Source organism: Schistocerca americana, chromosome 1, assembly GCF_021461395.2.
Source record: "Schistocerca americana isolate TAMUIC-IGC-003095 chromosome 1, iqSchAmer2.1, whole genome shotgun sequence".
Classification (NCBI taxonomy): Eukaryota; Metazoa; Arthropoda; class Insecta; order Orthoptera; family Acrididae; genus Schistocerca; species Schistocerca americana.
This window is the reverse complement of record NC_060119.1, coordinates 858,591,323-858,610,309: the sequence shown is the minus strand read 5'-3', so window position 1 is coordinate 858,610,309 and position 18,987 is coordinate 858,591,323. Positions and strand designations below refer to the sequence as shown.

At 42.9% G+C, this 18,987-nt stretch overlaps 1 protein-coding gene across 1 annotated transcript in view; it reads left to right on the top strand.

The window, feature by feature from the left end:
- The window catches only part of LOC124546892 (proton-coupled folate transporter-like), a 140,283-nt gene that overhangs the window by 27,248 nt on the left and 94,048 nt on the right, over nt 1-18,987 (top strand). The window contains exon 2 of the mRNA XM_047125070.1: nt 16,521-16,799. Coding sequence (XP_046981026.1) covers nt 16,521-16,799 — 279 coding nt within the window. The remainder of the gene's footprint in view (nt 1-16,520; nt 16,800-18,987) is intronic.

Below are 18,987 nucleotides of genomic sequence, written 5' to 3'. Positions count from 1 at the left end.
CGTAGATGTAGATGTAGATTCCTACCTCTATGGTTCACCTCAGATACTTCCCTGTGACGTCACTCCGATGTGCCCGTGCCCAGTTTCGTGTAGTTGTTTCATCAAAAATTCCAGCTTGAGTCCGTTATGGGTATACTAAACGATCCAATGGTAATCCAAAGGTTTTAGGAATCACATTTGATTCGTAAGTGGAGCCGCTCAAGCGAAATTTTCTTACCTGAATTATTTTTGCACTGTTTACTTTCATTGTAGTGGTTCTGTTTCTGTCATTTGACTTTAGGTTTGCTTTACTTTACTCAGTGTCCGTTCTTTTTCTTCTTTCCCGTGTTTTTCATTGCCTTCCAAATCGCAAGCGCACCGACGTCAGAGCCACACTCTATCACCGGTCTCGTACGCTCACAACACACGGCTAAGTAACCGCTCTGATAGATGGAGCAGCATGTCATGCTCTAAATTCCTCCCGCCGATGGTTATTCATTGTTTACATTATTTACTCCCCTTTTAAAAAAGGTGCTGGCTAGAACACCCGGAGACAGCACTCATGTGTGTGTGTGTGTGTGTGTGTGTGTGTGTGTGTGTGTGTGTGTCTGTGTGTGTGTGTGATAGCCTGAATATGTGTGTATGCTTCGCTTCCTTTCTGAAGAAGGCTTCGGCTGAAAACTTATCTGAACACTCTTTTCGTCGTGCCTGCCTGCTGTTCGGTGTGTGAGTACCATTCTGTCCGTTTGTTCAAATGTGTTCAAATTTGTGTGAAATCTTATGGGACTTAACTGCTAAGGTCATCAGTCCCTAAGCTTACACACTACTTAACCTAAATTATCCTAAGGACAAACACAGACACCCATGCCCGAGGAAGGACTCGAACCTCCGCCGGGACCAGCCGCACAGCCCATGACCGCAGCGCCCTAGACCGCTCGGAATCTGTCGGTTTCACACTACAGTTATTCCTTCATAAAGTTTCTTGTGAGTAATCCATTGCAGTACTAAAGGAATAATTATGTTCGTAATTACAAAACCAGAAGAACCACGTCGCATTATGGTTTTCTGAAGCACAAACGGGGGTTCACAATCTTGCAACCATGAGTTTAGATCACTTACCCATTGAGATAAAATTCCTGATAGCAGACAAAATAAAATTTGAAACTAAATTGAAAACGTTTCTGTTTGACAATTCCTCCTATTCCGCAAAAGACTGTCTATTAAAGTGTGAATCGTGATGGTTAGGTGTTACTGACTAGCATCTGTATTTAATTAAAAAACATAAAAATTAATAAATGATCAGCAGGGAGGCATAGCTACAAAAAAAAATTATGTCAGTGTATAATGACCAGCTGGTTGCTGTCTTCTTCTTTGTAAGAATTAACCTACATTAATTGTACACAGCCACGATCTTACCATGTCAGTTTTAGACAAAATAGCATAATGACTCGTTCTACATCATTAGGATTTATCGGACAAAGGATACATGGAAAATGAAACTAAGTAATTAAGTAAGTAACTAATTATTGGTACATCACGAAGCATGGTATACACTTATACATTTTCAAAACATCAAAACGTAATTCAAAAGGAAAAACCAAGCAGATGATCGAAGTAGACGAATATTCCAGTTGTGCTATGTTTGATTATTCCTGAAAAACTGACGGAGTTCTCGGCGAGAAATATTCGGGGAAAAGGAGCAAATAGGTTAGTGTTGGAAAGGTGGGGCTACAGGTCATGCTTTCATTTGTAAAAAAATTACATACATACATGTTAAAACAAAATATCCGGTTTCACGGTCTTAAGCGTTTGAGACCATTCCCTTAATCACATTTATAGCATCCCACAATGCTGGAAGATGTTTAAAAATTATATCGTTTTCCTTTACCCTGTAAATTGCTATTATTGGCGACACACTGAATGACGCATCACAGGCAAGATTTTAAAGTGACAAGATGTATAAACTACATTAAGCCTAATGCACTGACAGTCTAATAAAATAACAACTCTATTCTGCATGGAAGTATACCTCTACGCAGTTCTATTTCTTTGACATTTCAATAACCGTCCACTTCACTGGTATGCCTTGCTTCTTTGCTCATTGCACACGTTTATGGGCGAAAAAAGAAAACTTAGGTAAGTTTTTTTTTCCAAACGTGAGCATTAAAAATGTTGTGCATACGAGCTGAAAGCTGAAAATGCGACAAACAAGAAGCAGTACCAATAAGCAAACAAGAATTGGTTTCGGAGTTCCAGCTTCATTTGCTATAGATACAAATACGGTAAAAGCGGAATTTCATGGATTACGAAAGCGTCTTTTCACGTCATAACCTTCTCTTCTTCTTCGTTATTCGAAACATATAAAGAAAAACAATTACATTAAGGAGGCGAAATGAGTCGTATTAATACAGGGTGAGGCAGTGAAACGGCACGATTTCGATAGTGGTTGTCGGGCGCGGAGGGGGGTTGCGAGAGTGGGGGAAGTGACCTTGGGCGTCTAGAGTGGTGGAAGTTTCAGTAGCCATGGAGCGTTGGTCGAGTGCGCAATGTGCATATGCCGTAAAGGCATATTACAAAAACGCGGATAGTGTGGTTGGTGCTCAACGCGCCTTTCGTCGTGAATTCAACCTGCCGCCACGGGCTCCCGTGCCATCAAGGAAAGCCATTCTCCTTTGGGTTAAAACCTTTGAAGCTACTGCTAGCACAACAAAGAAATGAGGCGGTAGCACAAAAACAATCCGGACACCCGAGAACATTAATCGTGTGCGCGAAGCGTTGGGACGAAGTCCGCGAAAATCCGCGAGACGGCACAGCGCAGAACTTGGTCTCAGCAATCGATCAGTAAGACGGATTTTGAAGAGTGACCTTCACTATCATCCATACAAAATTCAGGTAGTGCAAGCCATTAAACCTAATGACTACAATAACCGTATACGCTTTTGCCAGTCAATGCTTAACGTTATTGAACGAAATGAAGAAAGAGTGCATAACTTATGGATGAGTGATGAAGCCCACTTTCATCTTAGTGGGTACGTAAATAAGCAAAACTTCAGATATTGGTCCTCAGATAACCCGCACGAACTTCATGAAAAACCTCTCCATTCTGAAAAAGTAACAGTCTGGTGCGCAATGTCATCTCGTGGAATCGTCGGGCCCTATTTTTTTGAAGATGAAGATGGCAACACAGTGACGGTAAACTCTGGACGTTATGCTGACATGTTGACCATTTTTGGTCTGCCTGGAATTGATCGACATGATCCAGATGCTGAAACACTCTACCAGCAAGATGGTGCAACAAGCCATACTGCTAATGTCTCAATGGAATTGCTCAGACTTGCATTTCCACGACGTCTAATCAGCAGGAATGGCGATTTCCCCTGGCCTGCCCGTTCACCAGATCTGACGGCACCAGACTTTTTTCTTTGGGGCTACCTCAAGTGCAAGGTCTTCCAGGAAAATCCACCAAGAACAAAAGAAGACCTGAAGGAGCGAATTCGACAGGAAATTAACAACATTCCAGTACAGATGCTACGAAACGTCATGGGACAATTTCATCTCAGGCTTAGACAATGTGTGCAAAACCAAGGACGACACCTCACTGACACCACATTTAAAAAATGATTGTTTTTAAGTTAAATCTTTAATTTCCACTCTTGTACTTGAGATCCATGTTCAACTATTATGATTTTACTTGTAAATAAATCTTTGGTGGTTTTACAAAATCGTGCCGTTTCATTGCCTTACCCTGTAGAGCAAATACGCATTCAAGAAGAGAAAAAGTTCGAAATTGCCTTCCTGACGCTTTGTAATTCATGAAAGCACCTTTTTTTGCCTCCAAGTCAAATGCGGTCCTATGACCCCTAACGCTGATAATCTTATATCTGTGATACTTCTACATTTTAATGTGAATGGCATGGAAGGAAAAAAAGAAGGGAGATGGCACTATAGACTAGTGCTGTACATTGTTTTAAAGCCAGAGTGGACTGGGCCTGCCACCATCTTAAACAGCCCAAACACTGGCATTGCTTCTTGTTCATCATGTATGTCGTGCTCGTGCAACAGCTGTTTTAAATACTAAAAATTACAGTGCTCACAAGAATATCATAGTGTCAGGAAGGTAATTTCGAACGTTTTTCTGTTCTTGAATGCGTAATTGCTCTAGTAACACGACACATTCGGCTTCCTTAATGTAACTTGTTTTTCTTTATGAATTTCGAATAAACAAGAAGAGAAGGTAATGATGTGAACACGAAGCTTTCGTAATCCATGAAATTCCACTTTTACCGTATTTTTATCGATAGCAAATGAAGTTGAAACTCTGAAATCAATGCTTGTTTGCTTACTGGTACTGCTTCTTGTTCGTTACATTTTCAGTTTTCAACTCGTATGCACAACATTTTTAATGTTCGCGTTCGCAATAATGTACCTACGAGTTTTTTGTGGACCCATAAACGTGTGCAATGAGGAAAGAAGCAAGGCATCTACCGTATCTTGTGCATGTCAGCAAAGTGAACGATCATTGAAATGTATTTTTTTATGAAACAAAAACGTTTCCACACATTCAAAGCACCAGATGTTGTTTTGGATACGACCACGAAAATCTATAGTCGCTCCCAACGGTCGAAAGTGGGCACGGGCAAGTCAGAGTGACGTTACGGGGAAGTATCAGCGCGGTGAACCATGGAGGTACAAATGCGGTGAACCCACACACACACACACACACACACACACACACACACACACACACACACTCACACACACATACACACACACGAACTTAAATAGTGGTAACACACACACACTCACACACACATACACACACACGAACTTAAATAGTGGTAACTATTTATTCACAACCGATACAAAAGAGTTACATGTTTGCACCTATTACTGTCCTTCAAAGTAGTCACCAGCATTGTGTAGAACCCGTTACAAGCGATGTGGAAGGCGTAGTATACCGTTAGCAGAGCCTGTTCTGTTGATGGTGCGAATGGAACGGTCTATTGCCTGTCGAATCTCTGGAACAGTTCTGAAGCGAATCTTCTATGTAAACTGATTGCACTTCCCCAGTATTCTACCAATAAATCGAAGTCTACCATCTGCTCATTCCATTTCATATCCCTACGGAATGTTACACCCAGGTATTTGTATGAGTTGGCCGACTCCAATAGTGACTCTTTGATGTTATAGTCATAGGTTGTCACGTTTTTTTTCTTTTTTTTAAGTACATAATTCTACATTTCTGAATATTTAAAGCAAGTTGCCACCAACTTGAAATCTTATCAAGATCTAACTGAATATTTATGCAGTTTCAAATGGTTCAAATGACTCTGAGCACTATGGGACTTAACTTCTGAGGTCCTCAGTCCCCTAGAACTTAGAACTACTTAAACCTAACTAACCTAAGAACATCACACACATCCATGCCCAAGGCAGGATTCGAACCTGCGACCGTAACGGTCACGCGGTTCCAGAACCGCTCGGCCACTCCGGTCGGCTTTATGCAGTTTCTTGTAGATGGTAATTCATTATAGATAACTGCATCATCTGCAAAACTCCTGATGTTACGATTAATATTGTCTGAAAGGTCAGTAACATCCAACAAGAACAGCAAAGGTCCCAACACACTTCCGAGGAGCATGCCTGAAGTAACTTCTACGTACGACGAAGACTCTCCATCCAAGATAACATGCTGCGTCCCCCTACCAAAAATTCCTCAATCTAGTCACAGATTTGACAATAAGCGTAGGTGTGGTACTGATTAAAATGCTTTTCAGAAATCGGGTAGTATTGTATCTACCTGATTGCCTTTATCCAAAGCTTGGAGTATGTTACCTGAAGCGCAAATTGGGTTTCACATAATCAATTTTTTCGGAATCCATGCTGGTTGTCATTAAAGAGGTCATTCTGTTCAAGATACTTCATTATGTTTGAGCTCACAATATGTTCTAAGATTCTACAACGCATCGATATCAAGGGCGTTAGTTTTGTGGGTCACTTCTACACCCTTCTTCTAGGCGGGTGTGACCTGTGTTTTTTTCCCAAGAACTGGGCACGGTTCTTCGTTCAAGGGATCTACGGTAGATTATAGCTAAAAGAGGGGCTAACTCAGCCGCAAATTCCGTATAGAATCTGACACGGTTTCCATCAGACCCTGGAACTTTGTTCAGTTTTAACGATGCCAGCTGTTTCTCAACACCACTGACCCTAATACTTATTTCATTCAACCTTTCAATGTTACGTGGATTAAATTTGGGCAATACTCCTGGGTTTTCCTTTGTAAGGGAACATTAGAAAACAGAGTTAAGCATTTCAGATTTTGCTTTGTTACCCTCAATTTCTGTTCCTGTCTCATTCGCCTAGGGACTGGATGATAACCTTGGTTCTACTAACAGCCTTTACATACCCCGAGAATTTCTTTGGGTTTTGTGAAAGATTATTTGACAGTACCTTGCTATAGTAGTCATTGAAGGCCGCACGCATCACTCTCTTGACAGCCAAACGTATTTCATTCAAAATCTCTCTACCTACAGCCCTATGCTTTGTTTTATACCTATTATGCAGTAATCTCTTTTCCTTTAGAAGTTTCTTTGCAGTGACTGTATGCCATTGAGGTTCCTTCCCATTATGAACTGTTCTACTAGATACATATCTATCCAGTGTGTGGTCAATCCGGCAGGCCGGCGTGGCCGAGCGATGCTAGGCGCTACAGTCTGGAACCGCGCGACCGCTACGGTCGCAGGTTCGAATCCTGCCTCGGGCATGGATGTGTGTGATGTCCTTAGGTTAGTTAGGTTTAAGTAATTCTAAGTTCTAGGGGACTGATGACCTTAGGAGTTAAGTCCCATAGCGCTCAGAGCCATTTTGTGGTGAACCATCGCCGGCCGAAGTGGCCGTGTGGTTAAAGGCGCTGCAGTCTGGAACCGCAAGACCGCTACGGTCGCAGGTTCGAATCCTGCCTCGGGCATGGATGTTTGTGATGTCCTTAGGTTAGTTAGGTTTAACTAGTTCTAAGTTCTAGGGGACTAATGACCTCAGCAGTTGAGTCCCATAGTGCTCAGAGCCATTTGAACCATTTTGGTGAACCATCCTTTTAAATTCAAGCCATAGTTCCTCTACAGACTCCTTCTCTGTGTTGAAAGTTTAAAGTTCCTCATAGAGATTTGACACTACTAATTTTTTATGTAGTTTACTGAACATATATATCTTTCTGCTTGTTTTAGTTGTCTTTTGTACTTAAGTAATCATTATTGCCACAATTGCGTCATGGTCACTGATACAAATGTCGATGTGGACATCCTCAAAGAGGTAAAATCTATTTGTTGCCATTAGATCCAATATATTTCCATCATGAGTAGGGTTCATAAGTACCTGCTCTATGTAGTTTTCAGATAAGACTTTTAGTAATGTTTTCCAGGATGTCTTAACCACGCCCACTACTAACAAGACTAATTTTCCCAATTTATTGTTGGATGATCAAGGTCTCCACCAACGATTACAGTAAGATTAGGGATTTAACGTAGAAGTGAACTAAGGTTACATCAGGAGAAGAGTTCGGTGGGCGATAGAAGGACCCAGTTACCATTTAATACTGACCCCTGATTCTGGGTCGTGCCCGAGCAGTATCACATGCAGCTGCAATTTCTGTTTCGGTGGATTTGAGTTCCTTGTCTATTACGACAAATACACCACCTCCATTTCCCATATGCCTAACCTTTTGATGTACGCTTAAATTTTATCCAAAAATCTTACTGATGTCCATTTCAGGTCTCAAACAGCTTTCTGTACTTAGTATTATGTGAGCTTCACCGCTTTTCAGGAGCGCTTCAAACTCTGCCACTTTGTTACGAATGCTTCGGCAGTTAACCTTTAGGATTTTGATACTCTCACCTTTGGGAGACATTTCTTTCGATCTTTCACTGATGCTTCTAGGTTTCCTACAGCTATCCTTTTTTGGTTTGGATGGAGGGTCGCCTAATCTAAAAAACACTTGTGTGCACCGCACTCACTGTCAGCTACCTGAGTACCGGCCTCTGATGTGTAGTGCACACCTTACTCATTTAGTGACGTCCTACATCTCTCAACAGTGCGGCACAAGTCCATGAATTCGCAGCCTATCTTTTCACAGAATCTTCTAAGTCTCTACATCTACATCTACCTTCATACTCCGCAAGCCATCCAACGGTGTGTGGCGGAGGGCACTTTACGTGCCACTGTCATTACCTCCCTTTCTTGGTCCAGTCGCGTATGGTTCACGGGAAGAACGACTGCCGGAAAGCCTCCATCCGCGCTCGAATCTATCTAATTTTACATTCGTGATCTCCTCGGGAGGAATAAGTAGGGGGAAGCAATATATTCGATACCTCATCCAGAAACGCACCCTCTCATAACCTGGACAGCAAGCTACACCGCGATGCAGAGCGCCTCTCTTGCAGAGTCTGCCACTTGAGTTTGCTAAACATCTCCGTAACGCTATCACGCTTACCAAATAACCCTGTGACGAAACGCGCCGCTCTTCTTTGGATCTTCTCTGTCTCCTCCACCAACCCGATCTGGTACGGATCCCACATTGATGAGCAATACTCAACTATAGGTCGAACGAGTGTTTTGTAAGCCTCCTTCTTTGTTGATGGACTACATTTTCTAAGGACTCTCCCAATGAATCTCAACCTGGTACCCGCCTTACCAACAATTAATTTTATATGATCATTCCACTTCAAATCGTTCCGCACGCATACTCCCAGATATTTTACAGAAGTAACTGCTACCAGTATTTGTTCCGCTATCATATAATCATAACAATAAAGGATCCTTCTTTCTACGTATTCACAATACATTACATTTGTCTTTGTTAAGGGTCAGTTGCCACTCCCTGCACCAAGTGCCTATCCGCTGCAGATCTTCCTGCATTTCGCTGCAGTTTTCTAATGCTGCAACTTCTCTGTATACTACGGCATCATCTGCGAAAAGCCGCATGGAACTTCCGACACTATTTACTAGGTCATTTATCCCAATAGACTCAGACCCAAGGGATATCGATCAGTTCTGGGGACAATGCTGCAAATTGTGAGCTTTGTTGAAACTCCATGCACAAGGCTGGTCTTCTCAACCATCTCTGCCAGTCGCTGGAAAGACACATATATTACCTCGGAGCCCAGAATACAGGCATCATTTTTTACGTGCGCCACAATCTGCAGTTCGTTGCACCCTATGCCTTCGATGGTTGCTGGAATAACCTCTACAACATACTGACTGAGGCACCCAGGCATACGCATTGAGGGCACCTGGTGTTATTTCCTGTACCTTGCTGCCATTTCCATACGGGATATCAACATTCGACGAACGTTTGAACTGCCGACGATTAATAGACCCCTACCCTTCTGCGGCTGCCTCCCCCTAACACTGGGCAAAACAGGTTTCCCCAAAACAGGTGAAGTGAGTCCCACTGGCTCAGTTTCAGAGAAAGACAGCATCCCAAGGTTTCGGTTTGGGGATCGGTACAACACCCTGAGCCCTCCCTGGTACCCGTCCACCATGTACAGGATGTCTAGATCTACCATTGACACGCCACTCGCAGTCAAGAGGACGGGTAATGGCAGATCCTGTACTTTCTGCAGCGGAGACAGGATCCACAGGACAGGATAGTACTTCAGGTACCTCTGGTACATGTATCACAGGTACACGACTCTCCGGAGCTCCTCCAACACACCGATTCGAAGCAGCTACCAATCGTTTGACAGTAGTCAGGGCGATTTCCAGCTACTTACGAATGCCAACCAACTCATCCCGTGTTCGAGAACAGCATCACAGTGGAGCTGCATTTTGGATTGTGTAATGTACTATAAGACAGTGAACAAATAACTTTAAATGATGCCTACTGATTACCTCTCAGTCTATTGAGCTAAAAAATTCCTAATTCCCTATAAGAATTGAAGCAAATACACAAAACGATATTTCCATTAAGGCAACACAAAAACCTGTAGTAAAAAATACTTGTTTCCTAAAACGTTTTGGGGTTAATTATAGTTGTTAGCAAACTCAAAAACAGAGTTAATTCAGCCTAAAAACAGGTAATATATAGGGCTTCTCCTTTTAAGAAAAAACTAGATCTAACACAACATGTTAGTTAGAAAATCTGTTACAGTAACTAAATCACAAACGCAGATTTACTACAAATTGCTCATAGATTGTACAAAGGACAATGGTAGCTTCCGAAAATTCTCAGAATCGCACCTATATTTGCGTAGATATACAATGAAATTCAAGTGTATGTATTCTTTGACAGAACTATGAACTGAAATCGCTGATTTGCTACGAAATAAATTACGTATCCAAAACACTTTTACCGGCAACTTACGAAAGTATAGTTTTATAAGCGTCTCAAAATTCCCAAATAACCTATTTCTCACGTAATTGTACAACGAAATCAGGGAACGATTGTTTTGAATGAGGATAGGACTACTGGACTAATGCATTACTGGGTCGGCAATGTTTAACTGTTGTCAGGTATCGTGAAGCGATCTTGGGACCTCATGTGCGGTTGTTGTGAGGTGTTGTGGGCCCAGACTTCGTATTGGTGGACGACAATGCAGGAGGAACGGGCGTTACTGCGTCAACATGAGATTGACGTCATCATTCACAGCATGCCCCGTCATTGTCACGCCAGTACTGCTGCCAGAGGTGGTCGCACCACATACTAAGCACATTAATCAGTTGTCAGAATGTGTGTGCAAGTCCGTTAAGTTGGAAACAAGAAGAGCATTTTTGTCTATCTTTATGCATGTTGCAGTTGTTTACATTTCTCTATTCTTTACATTGCTTCTATTTTGCTATCACCTCTGTTTTGCGGCAAAATAAGTGCAACATAGCAAAATTTCCGTTTGTTGCTTTTATTTTGGACACCAGTGTATTTCAAAAGTAACCTCATACATTTTGCCATGAATGCCCTGACCATCTTGTCTCACAGTGGAGAAAATGTATTAACAGCCATGGCGATTACTTCTGAAGTTGAAAACAGTTTACTTACTCTATTCCATAAGTACTGTTTACATATGACTACCCCTTATCCACCACGTCCACTGCCTTTCCATGACATTTTGCCACTCAGTGTATAGCCTATTACCCAGGAATTTACTGATGAAGATGTCCTGTAATAGACACTGTAACGAACCTATCATCCTCTTTCCTATTCGGAAAATACGACCTTCTACGATCGTCGTATGTTACGAGTTTTTGATGGTGTCTGCAAAGCACCTTCAGCTTGACAAGACCACGGCTATCTTTTGTAGCTTATAACTTTCGACTTGCAATTAAACCAACAATATAAACACTTTTACCACTACTTTTTCGTAATCTGGAGACTCTTGTTAGAGGGTGAACGTTAATAAAATACGCAAACTACAGGAACGGATCCCTAACTGGAAATGGAGAAAAATGGTCCTATGAACATGTGACTGGAATGCATCGTTGCCACAATGGATGGCGCTGACGAATGAAAGTTACTCTGACCATATGCCATGTGTTCCTTGTGTGTTGCAGGCTATGACTGACGCAGCACATTGTAAGCAACAGAATGATCCGGTATTCACGTAGGGAACAAAACAGCATCGTGTGCGTGTACGGTCAAGAGATGGATACGGTCGAGTGGCACGGTTATACCAGAACAGATACTCTCTTAGACACCAACCATATCACACAACATTTCAAGCTCATTTTGGGCGTTTGTGTGATCATAGGTTCTTTCAGACATACGAACGTGCATTCACCAGATTTGGAGGATCGGGTTCTACAGGATGTTGAGTTGAATCATAGTACAAGTGCCAGGAAAGTGACACGCCAACATGGTGTAAGCCAAAGTATGGTTATGTGTATCCCGCATGGCACCGCATTCCATGGAGGCCACTTTGAAATCTACAGGGCATCCCACTCAAACCTCCCTGATTTCAAAGACACAGGAAAAAAAAAAACAGTAGATATGACAATGAAAAGTGCACCGCAAATCTCAAAGAATTTATTTATCATCAATACACCTGTACATGTGAACCATTTGTATCACGAAGAATATCGAGTCTACATTCAATTTGTTGCCGAGTTACTGTAACATTTCCTCTGTTATTGTTGCAATCGCATTAGTGATACGATATCGCAATGTAGGAATATCGTCCACTTTGGTCGCATACACGTGGTCCTTCACGAATCCTCCAATGAAGAAATAAAGCGGCGTAATGTCAGGTGAACGTGGTAGCCAGGCAAGGGTCCTCCGCATCCGATCCAACGATTGGGAAATTTCCTATCCAGGAACTTGCGAACAGCCATTGACCAATGTGGCGGAGCTCCATCTTGTTGAAAAATGATGTTGGGTTGCAAGTCTTGCATCTGAGGGTACACAAACTGCTTCAATATGTCCAGGTACACTGGCCCATTCACTGTTTGTTCTGCAATGAAGAACTGTCCAACAATCTGGTCCTGCATTATCCCGCACCAGACGTTTAATTTAGTGCTATCACGAACATGTTCAATGACAATGTGCGGATTTTGCGAACCCCAAATCCGAACATTATGCCTGTTAAACCTTCCTAATAGATGAAAGGTTGCCTCATCTGAGAATAAACATCTTTCCAGGAAGCTGGCATCCATATCAATACGCTGCAGCATACCCGCAATGCCGGCCGGTGTGGCCTAGCGGTTCGAGACACTTCAGTCTGGAACCGCGCGACCGCTACAGTCGCAGGTTCGAATCCTGCCTCTGGCATGGATGTGTGTGATGTCCTTAGGTTAGTTAGGTTTAAGTAGTTCTAAGTTCTAGGATACTGATGACCTCAGATGTTAAGTCCCATAGTGCTCAGAGCCATTTTGAACCATACCTGCAACAAATTGTTGTTTGTTGTTAGGCGGCAGATGTTGCAGAATTTACACTTTGTACACACACATACGAAGACGCTGGTGAACTACCCGATGCAGTGTTGATCGAGGTACATCAGGTTGCCTAGATGCTTGACGAATTGACTTATGTGGGCTTCTGAGAAACGTTTGTCTGATGTCCTCCACTGTCTCTTCTGAAATGTGCACCACCACAATGTTTCAGAACACTTCCTGTTGCCAGAAACGTCCTATACTATTCCTTGATTGTTTTCACATCAGGTGGATCACATTCATATACACGACGATAATTTCTTTGCACAGTAATCGGCGATTTTGTTTCTGCAAATCACACTACTGCTTTAGCACACAGCTGTGGAGTCGCCATTTTCACTTCATGCACCATGCTGCACTCTGGCGACGATACTTGGCACTTCTGACGCGGGAATACAAATTCTTTGAGATGCTCTACAATGTGGTGCATTTTTCATTGTCTGTATCTACTGTGGTTTTTCTCTCTTGGGTCCTTGAAATCAGGGATGTTTGAGTGGGACACCCTGTGTTGTGACGTGGATGCGATACAGCTCTGTACTGTGTTCTGGGACTGTTTGTTGTCGTTACACACACACTGCCCGTTTCTGGACACATCTTCATAAGACCTTTTTCCCCCATTTTCAGTCAGGAACTCGTCGCTACAGTTTGTTTTATAGATGTTCACCCTGTATAGTCAACTGCGTTTTTACCTGTTTGAAAAATGTTCTTTAAGTTTTGGAAACAAATGAACTGTATGGAGGATGATACATGACACTGAAACCCAGGTGTCAGATTGCTGCAGATGTAGCAGAGCTCGTGTGTGGCCTGTGATTGTCATGCTGAAGGAGAAGGTGCACCATGTGTGGACAAACTCTTCGAATTCGAAACCCGATTACAGCACGCTCTTTCTGACGCATCGGCATAGTTACGTTACACACCTCAATGCTACGCTCCATAATTCGGAGCCCTCTGGCGGCAGAGGGCTGCAAATATACTGTAAGACAAAGAGCAACAGCTTCTCAGTATCAGCAAGTTAATAAGGCATTGGTCCACCTCTGGCCCTTACGTAAGCAATTTTTCGGTTTGGCAGTGGGGTCCTCCTGAGGGATATCGTGCCAAATTCTGTTTGATTGTCAAAATCGCGAGCCTGTTGAAATGCCTTGTTCATAATGCTCCAAACGTTCTCAACTGAAGAGAGATCCGCTGACTCTGCTGGCCAAGGTATGGTTTTGCAAGCACGAGCACAAGGAGTAGAAAGTCTCACCAATTGTGGATGGGCATTATCTTGCTGAAATATGAGTCCAGGATGGTTTGCCACGAAGGGCAAGAAAACAGGGCGTAGAATATCTTCGATTTACGGCTGTGCTGTAAGGTGCCACGGACGATACTCAAGGGAGTCCTGCTATGAAATGAAATGGCACCCCAAACCATCCTTCCTGGCTGTCCGCCCGTAAGCGGGGCTACAGTGATGTTGGTATCTCATCGCTGTCTTGGGCATTTCCAGACACGTCTTCGGGTTGAAACCTCATTGACTGGAGTAGAAATGTCTTCAGTGATCCGTCTCGCTTCGAACTGAGCCTCTATGACCAATGGAGCCGTGACTGGAGGCGCCCTGGCAGCACTGGGAAACCAATCTGAATGTGGCCCACAGTACGACCCAACAGCCAGGAGCGACGGTACGTCGTGACACTTCATTTCATAGCAGAACTCGTTTGGTTATCATACCGGTACATTGGCGATATTCTACACCCCGTTTTGTTACCCTTCATGGCATGACATCCTGGGTTTACATATCAGCAACATAAAGTTCGCCAGCACACGGCGAGGGTTTCTATACTGTTTGTCTCGTACTTTCCAAACCGTTCCTTGGCCAGCAAGATCTTCGTATCTCTCCACAATTGCGAACTTTCGATGCACTATGGGCGACGCCCTCCAACACACTCGGGATTTTGATGATCTGAAAGAACTTGGTACGATATCTCTCAGGAGGAGAGACAACTCTATCAATCAATCAGTGCCAAGCAGAATAACTGCTTGCATAAGGGCCAGAAGTGGCCCAACGCGTTCAATTTGTGAAGCACTTTCTTTCGAATAAATCGTCTAATTTCTCTGAAATTGTAATCTATGTATGCGGTGTTTGTTATTGCGGACATGTCCGAAAGAACAGACGCCGTTTTCCGATCAAGCAGCCATTGTGAATTGAGAGACAAAGGAATTCCAGCTGCGAGTGGGCATTGATTGGTTCAAATTTCCCCGTCGACTTTAGTCAGTGCCCCCAAGCAATCAGTGTCTGTAATCCCTCTGTGTCGAAATTGTAATATTTTTTTTTCTGTACATCATATCCGCCGATTTTCGGCACATTCGGATTATTTCTTCGTCGTGCGCCGTTTATTTTGTCTTAGAATGTATGCAGACATGATAAAAATGTAGAATGTTAATAACGTTTGTTTCATGTAAATTTTTTTAAGAGTTTTCGTATAAAGAATTCGGACACATTTCTTTTCAGCACGCCCTCGTATATATTTAAGACTAGAACAGTACTTAAATACACGATATTAAATCATCTCACAGTTTCACATGCCTCTCTATATGAGCATCGATAAATATTCATAAATCAATGAAATCATGTTTTTATAACTCACTACTTGCAATGTGAAGTAACGCTCCCCTCAATAACACGAGATAACGAATCGCTTTGGAGAGCAGCCGGAAAAACAGTATTTTACTCGTATTCATATGCACTGCTTCGCACTTATTTCGATTTAACAAAAACTTTTTTTGAATAGAACAAGCGGATATGTAGTCTTATGTTCCCTTAAGGGGGGTAGGACGTCAAACGAGCTGACTTGAAGCAGGAGAGGCACCAGAGGACATTTTAATTTCCACAGTCTATAATTTTACAAGTAAATTCATAAAACTTTGTCAGCATGACCAGGAAGGATTCAGGATTCACACTCGTAGCAGCATAAGTTCAAAAACGTAACAAAATAATTTTTTTTACATGTGAAATTTCATCATTTTTTCACTTACTATTGGCTGCATTTGTTGCTATAGGAACAATTTTCTTCATAAGTAAGAAAGACTGTTCCATGAATTTTGCACAGCATACAAACCATATTTACAGGTGTCTGAAACTCAAGAACCTATTTAATTTCTGAAAAAATGAATGAGCTGTTACGTTTTAAACTTTATGTTTAGAAAAAAAATCAAATTTTTGTAGTTAGATTTGGAAAATTCCAGAGTTTCATACACCTGTAAGTATTGTTTGTATGCTGTGGAAAGTTCATCAAAGAATCTCTCTTACTTCTGAAGAAAAATGTACCTATAGCAACAAATGCAGCCAAAAGTAAGTGAAAAAATGATGAAATTTCATATCTAAAAAAAATTATTTTGTTATGTTTTTGCACTTCCACTGCTATGAGTGTGAATCCTGAATCCTTCCTGGTCATGCTGACAAAGTTTTATGAATTTATTTGTAAAAGTATAGACAATAGAAAATAAAATGTCCTGTGGTGCCTCTCCTGCTCCAAGTCGGCCCATTTGACGTCCTACCCCCTTAAAGTAGACAGAAATTTGATTTGTGCACTTTCCCAGCACATATTTCCATTCTAACGTAGATTTCGAGTGGCTTTTCTTTCCCTTGGTTTCAGAGATATGCTGGGGGTACCGACCGACGGTGGAGCCGATGGTGCTGGTGTTCATGTTCTCGTTCGTGCTGGCATACTCGGTGCTAGGCGGGCTGTTCCTGGAGCGCGTGTGCCGAACCAGCGACATTGCCAGCTGCACCTCGGAGGAGCGCGCCTACTCCAGCCGGCTCGTCATGTACAAGACCATCATAGAGGCTATCGTGCCCGCCATCGTCTCGCTATTCCTGGGGCCCTGGAGCGACAAGTACGGCCGCAAGCCCATCTTCATCTGGTGTTTCTCAGGTAGGAGCCTTTCATCGTAGTACAAACTCCAAAGGTCACGTCGTACGGTGCTGACCGCTCGGAGTACCCGAGATGTTGTTCGGCTACCCAAAAAAATTTCTTCTTCGCTCACAGTGGTACTTCTAGAAGCCGAGCGGAGCGCTCGCGCGGTTAGAGGCGCAATGTCACGGATTGCGCGGCCCCTCCCGCCGGAGGTTCGTGTCCTCCCTCGGACATGGGTGTGTGCATAACTTAGTTTAAGTAGTGTGTAAGTTTAGGGACCGTTGGTTCAAATGGTTCAAATGGCTCTGAGCACTATGGGACTTAACATCTTAGGTCAGCAGTCCCCTAGAACTTAGAACTACTTAAACCTAACTAACCTAAAGACATCACACACATCCATGCCGAAGGCAGTATTCGAACCTGCGACCGTAGCAGTCCCGCGGTTCCGGACTGTAGCGCCTAGAACCGCGCGGCCACCGCGGCCGGCTAGGGACCGATGACTTCAGCAGTTTGGTCCCTTGGGAATTCACACACATTTAAACATTTTTGAACTTCTAGAACTGTGAGTGCTGTGCCTTTGTATCTGTATAGTGTACGGGGGACATTCAATAACTGAAGAGACAACCCGATGTAGAAATGAAACAGTTTGTAAGAGTTTTGTACTTTCATAACTTTGGGTTGGTATCACTGGCTTGAGGTGTGAACAGTTGACGATAAAAAACTGTTTTGTTTATAGTCTCAGTATTGTATTTAACAATGGTGGGTCCGCTTGAAGTTTCCGCATTAGATGAACAAAGTTCAGTGATCCGTGTTTTTCTTTCCGAAGTTGAAAAACCAGCAAAAATCTTTTTTTGAGTGACTTTACAGTATGTTGAAAATCGCACGAACCACGAATGTTTTTATAAGTGGGTAGAGTAGTTCAAAACTGGTCGATACTCAGTGACTTACGAGCAAGGTCCTGGCCGACGGGTTGGAGTGTCAGTTCCTTCGCTTGAAAACCGTGTAGACAAGTTTATTCACAGAGACCGACGTGTTACAGTTGCAGTAAGTGTTGGCGCAATTCATAATGTTATCAGTAACAAGCTCAAGTACAGCAAACCAAGTGCAATATGGGTCCCGAAAAGTTAACGCAACAATACAAGGAAACAAGACTCAAAATGTATACAGACTTGAAAGAACGTTATGAAATGGGAAGTGACTCTTTGCGGAACAAGATTTTAACGCTTATGAAACTTGGATTCATCACTTTCAACCAGAGTCCAAATGACACATCATGGAATGGAAGCATACGAGATCACCTTGCCGAAAGAAATTCAGAACGCAAGCAACAGCGAGAAAAGTCATACTGACCGTCTTTTGGGGCGCCAAAAGTTTCGTCTACTGTGATTGTTTGGAAGACCAGCCTATAATAAATAGTGAATATTGCTCAGACAAGTTCATGAACAAATGAAACCTAGCAATGAGAGGAAAACGTCGCGGACCTCAAAGGAAAGGCGTGATATTGTTACATGGCAATGCTCATCCTCACACCGCCCAGCTGACCCAATAAATCATTAAAACATGGGTTAGGAGATACTACCTCGTCCACTTTACAGTCCATATTTGGCTTCCTCGGATATTCATTTGTTTGGTCCACTCGAGGAGGTATTACGTGTACTTTTCTTTTCTTTCTTTCGGGTCGTGTCCCCACGGCCACCTCAATATTAGAATGTCAACTATGACGGTACGAACGTAAAGACAACACAACAAGAAAAACTCTGATCCAGTCGGGAATCGAACTCGGGCCCTTTTGGTTAGTAATCCGCCTCGGTGACCGTGCAGCTACCGAGGCACACTGGAGGTAAGGTCGGCAACAATGATGACCTCGAAGACTTTGGGGGGGAGAATGACCCAAACAACAAGACAAAGACTTATTCCCAGTGCTGGCACGGAGCCTACTCTCCACAAAAAGTATAAAGGGGGCATCCGAGCATTGAAAATTTCTTCCGCCAGCAGGATTCGAAGCGAGTCGAATGCACCACACAACTGTGCTTCAACGATTTCATCTATCACAAGATCTCAGGCTACATTTGTGCTTTCTTTTGAGCTCTGTTGATGTTACCTGTGGCTCTAAGAAGGAATATACAGGTACTTTCGCTAAAGCGAAATGTCAGCGGTTGGCGAAAGGGGAAAGGTTGTAGGGGAGAGAGGGCGTTCAATAATGTTT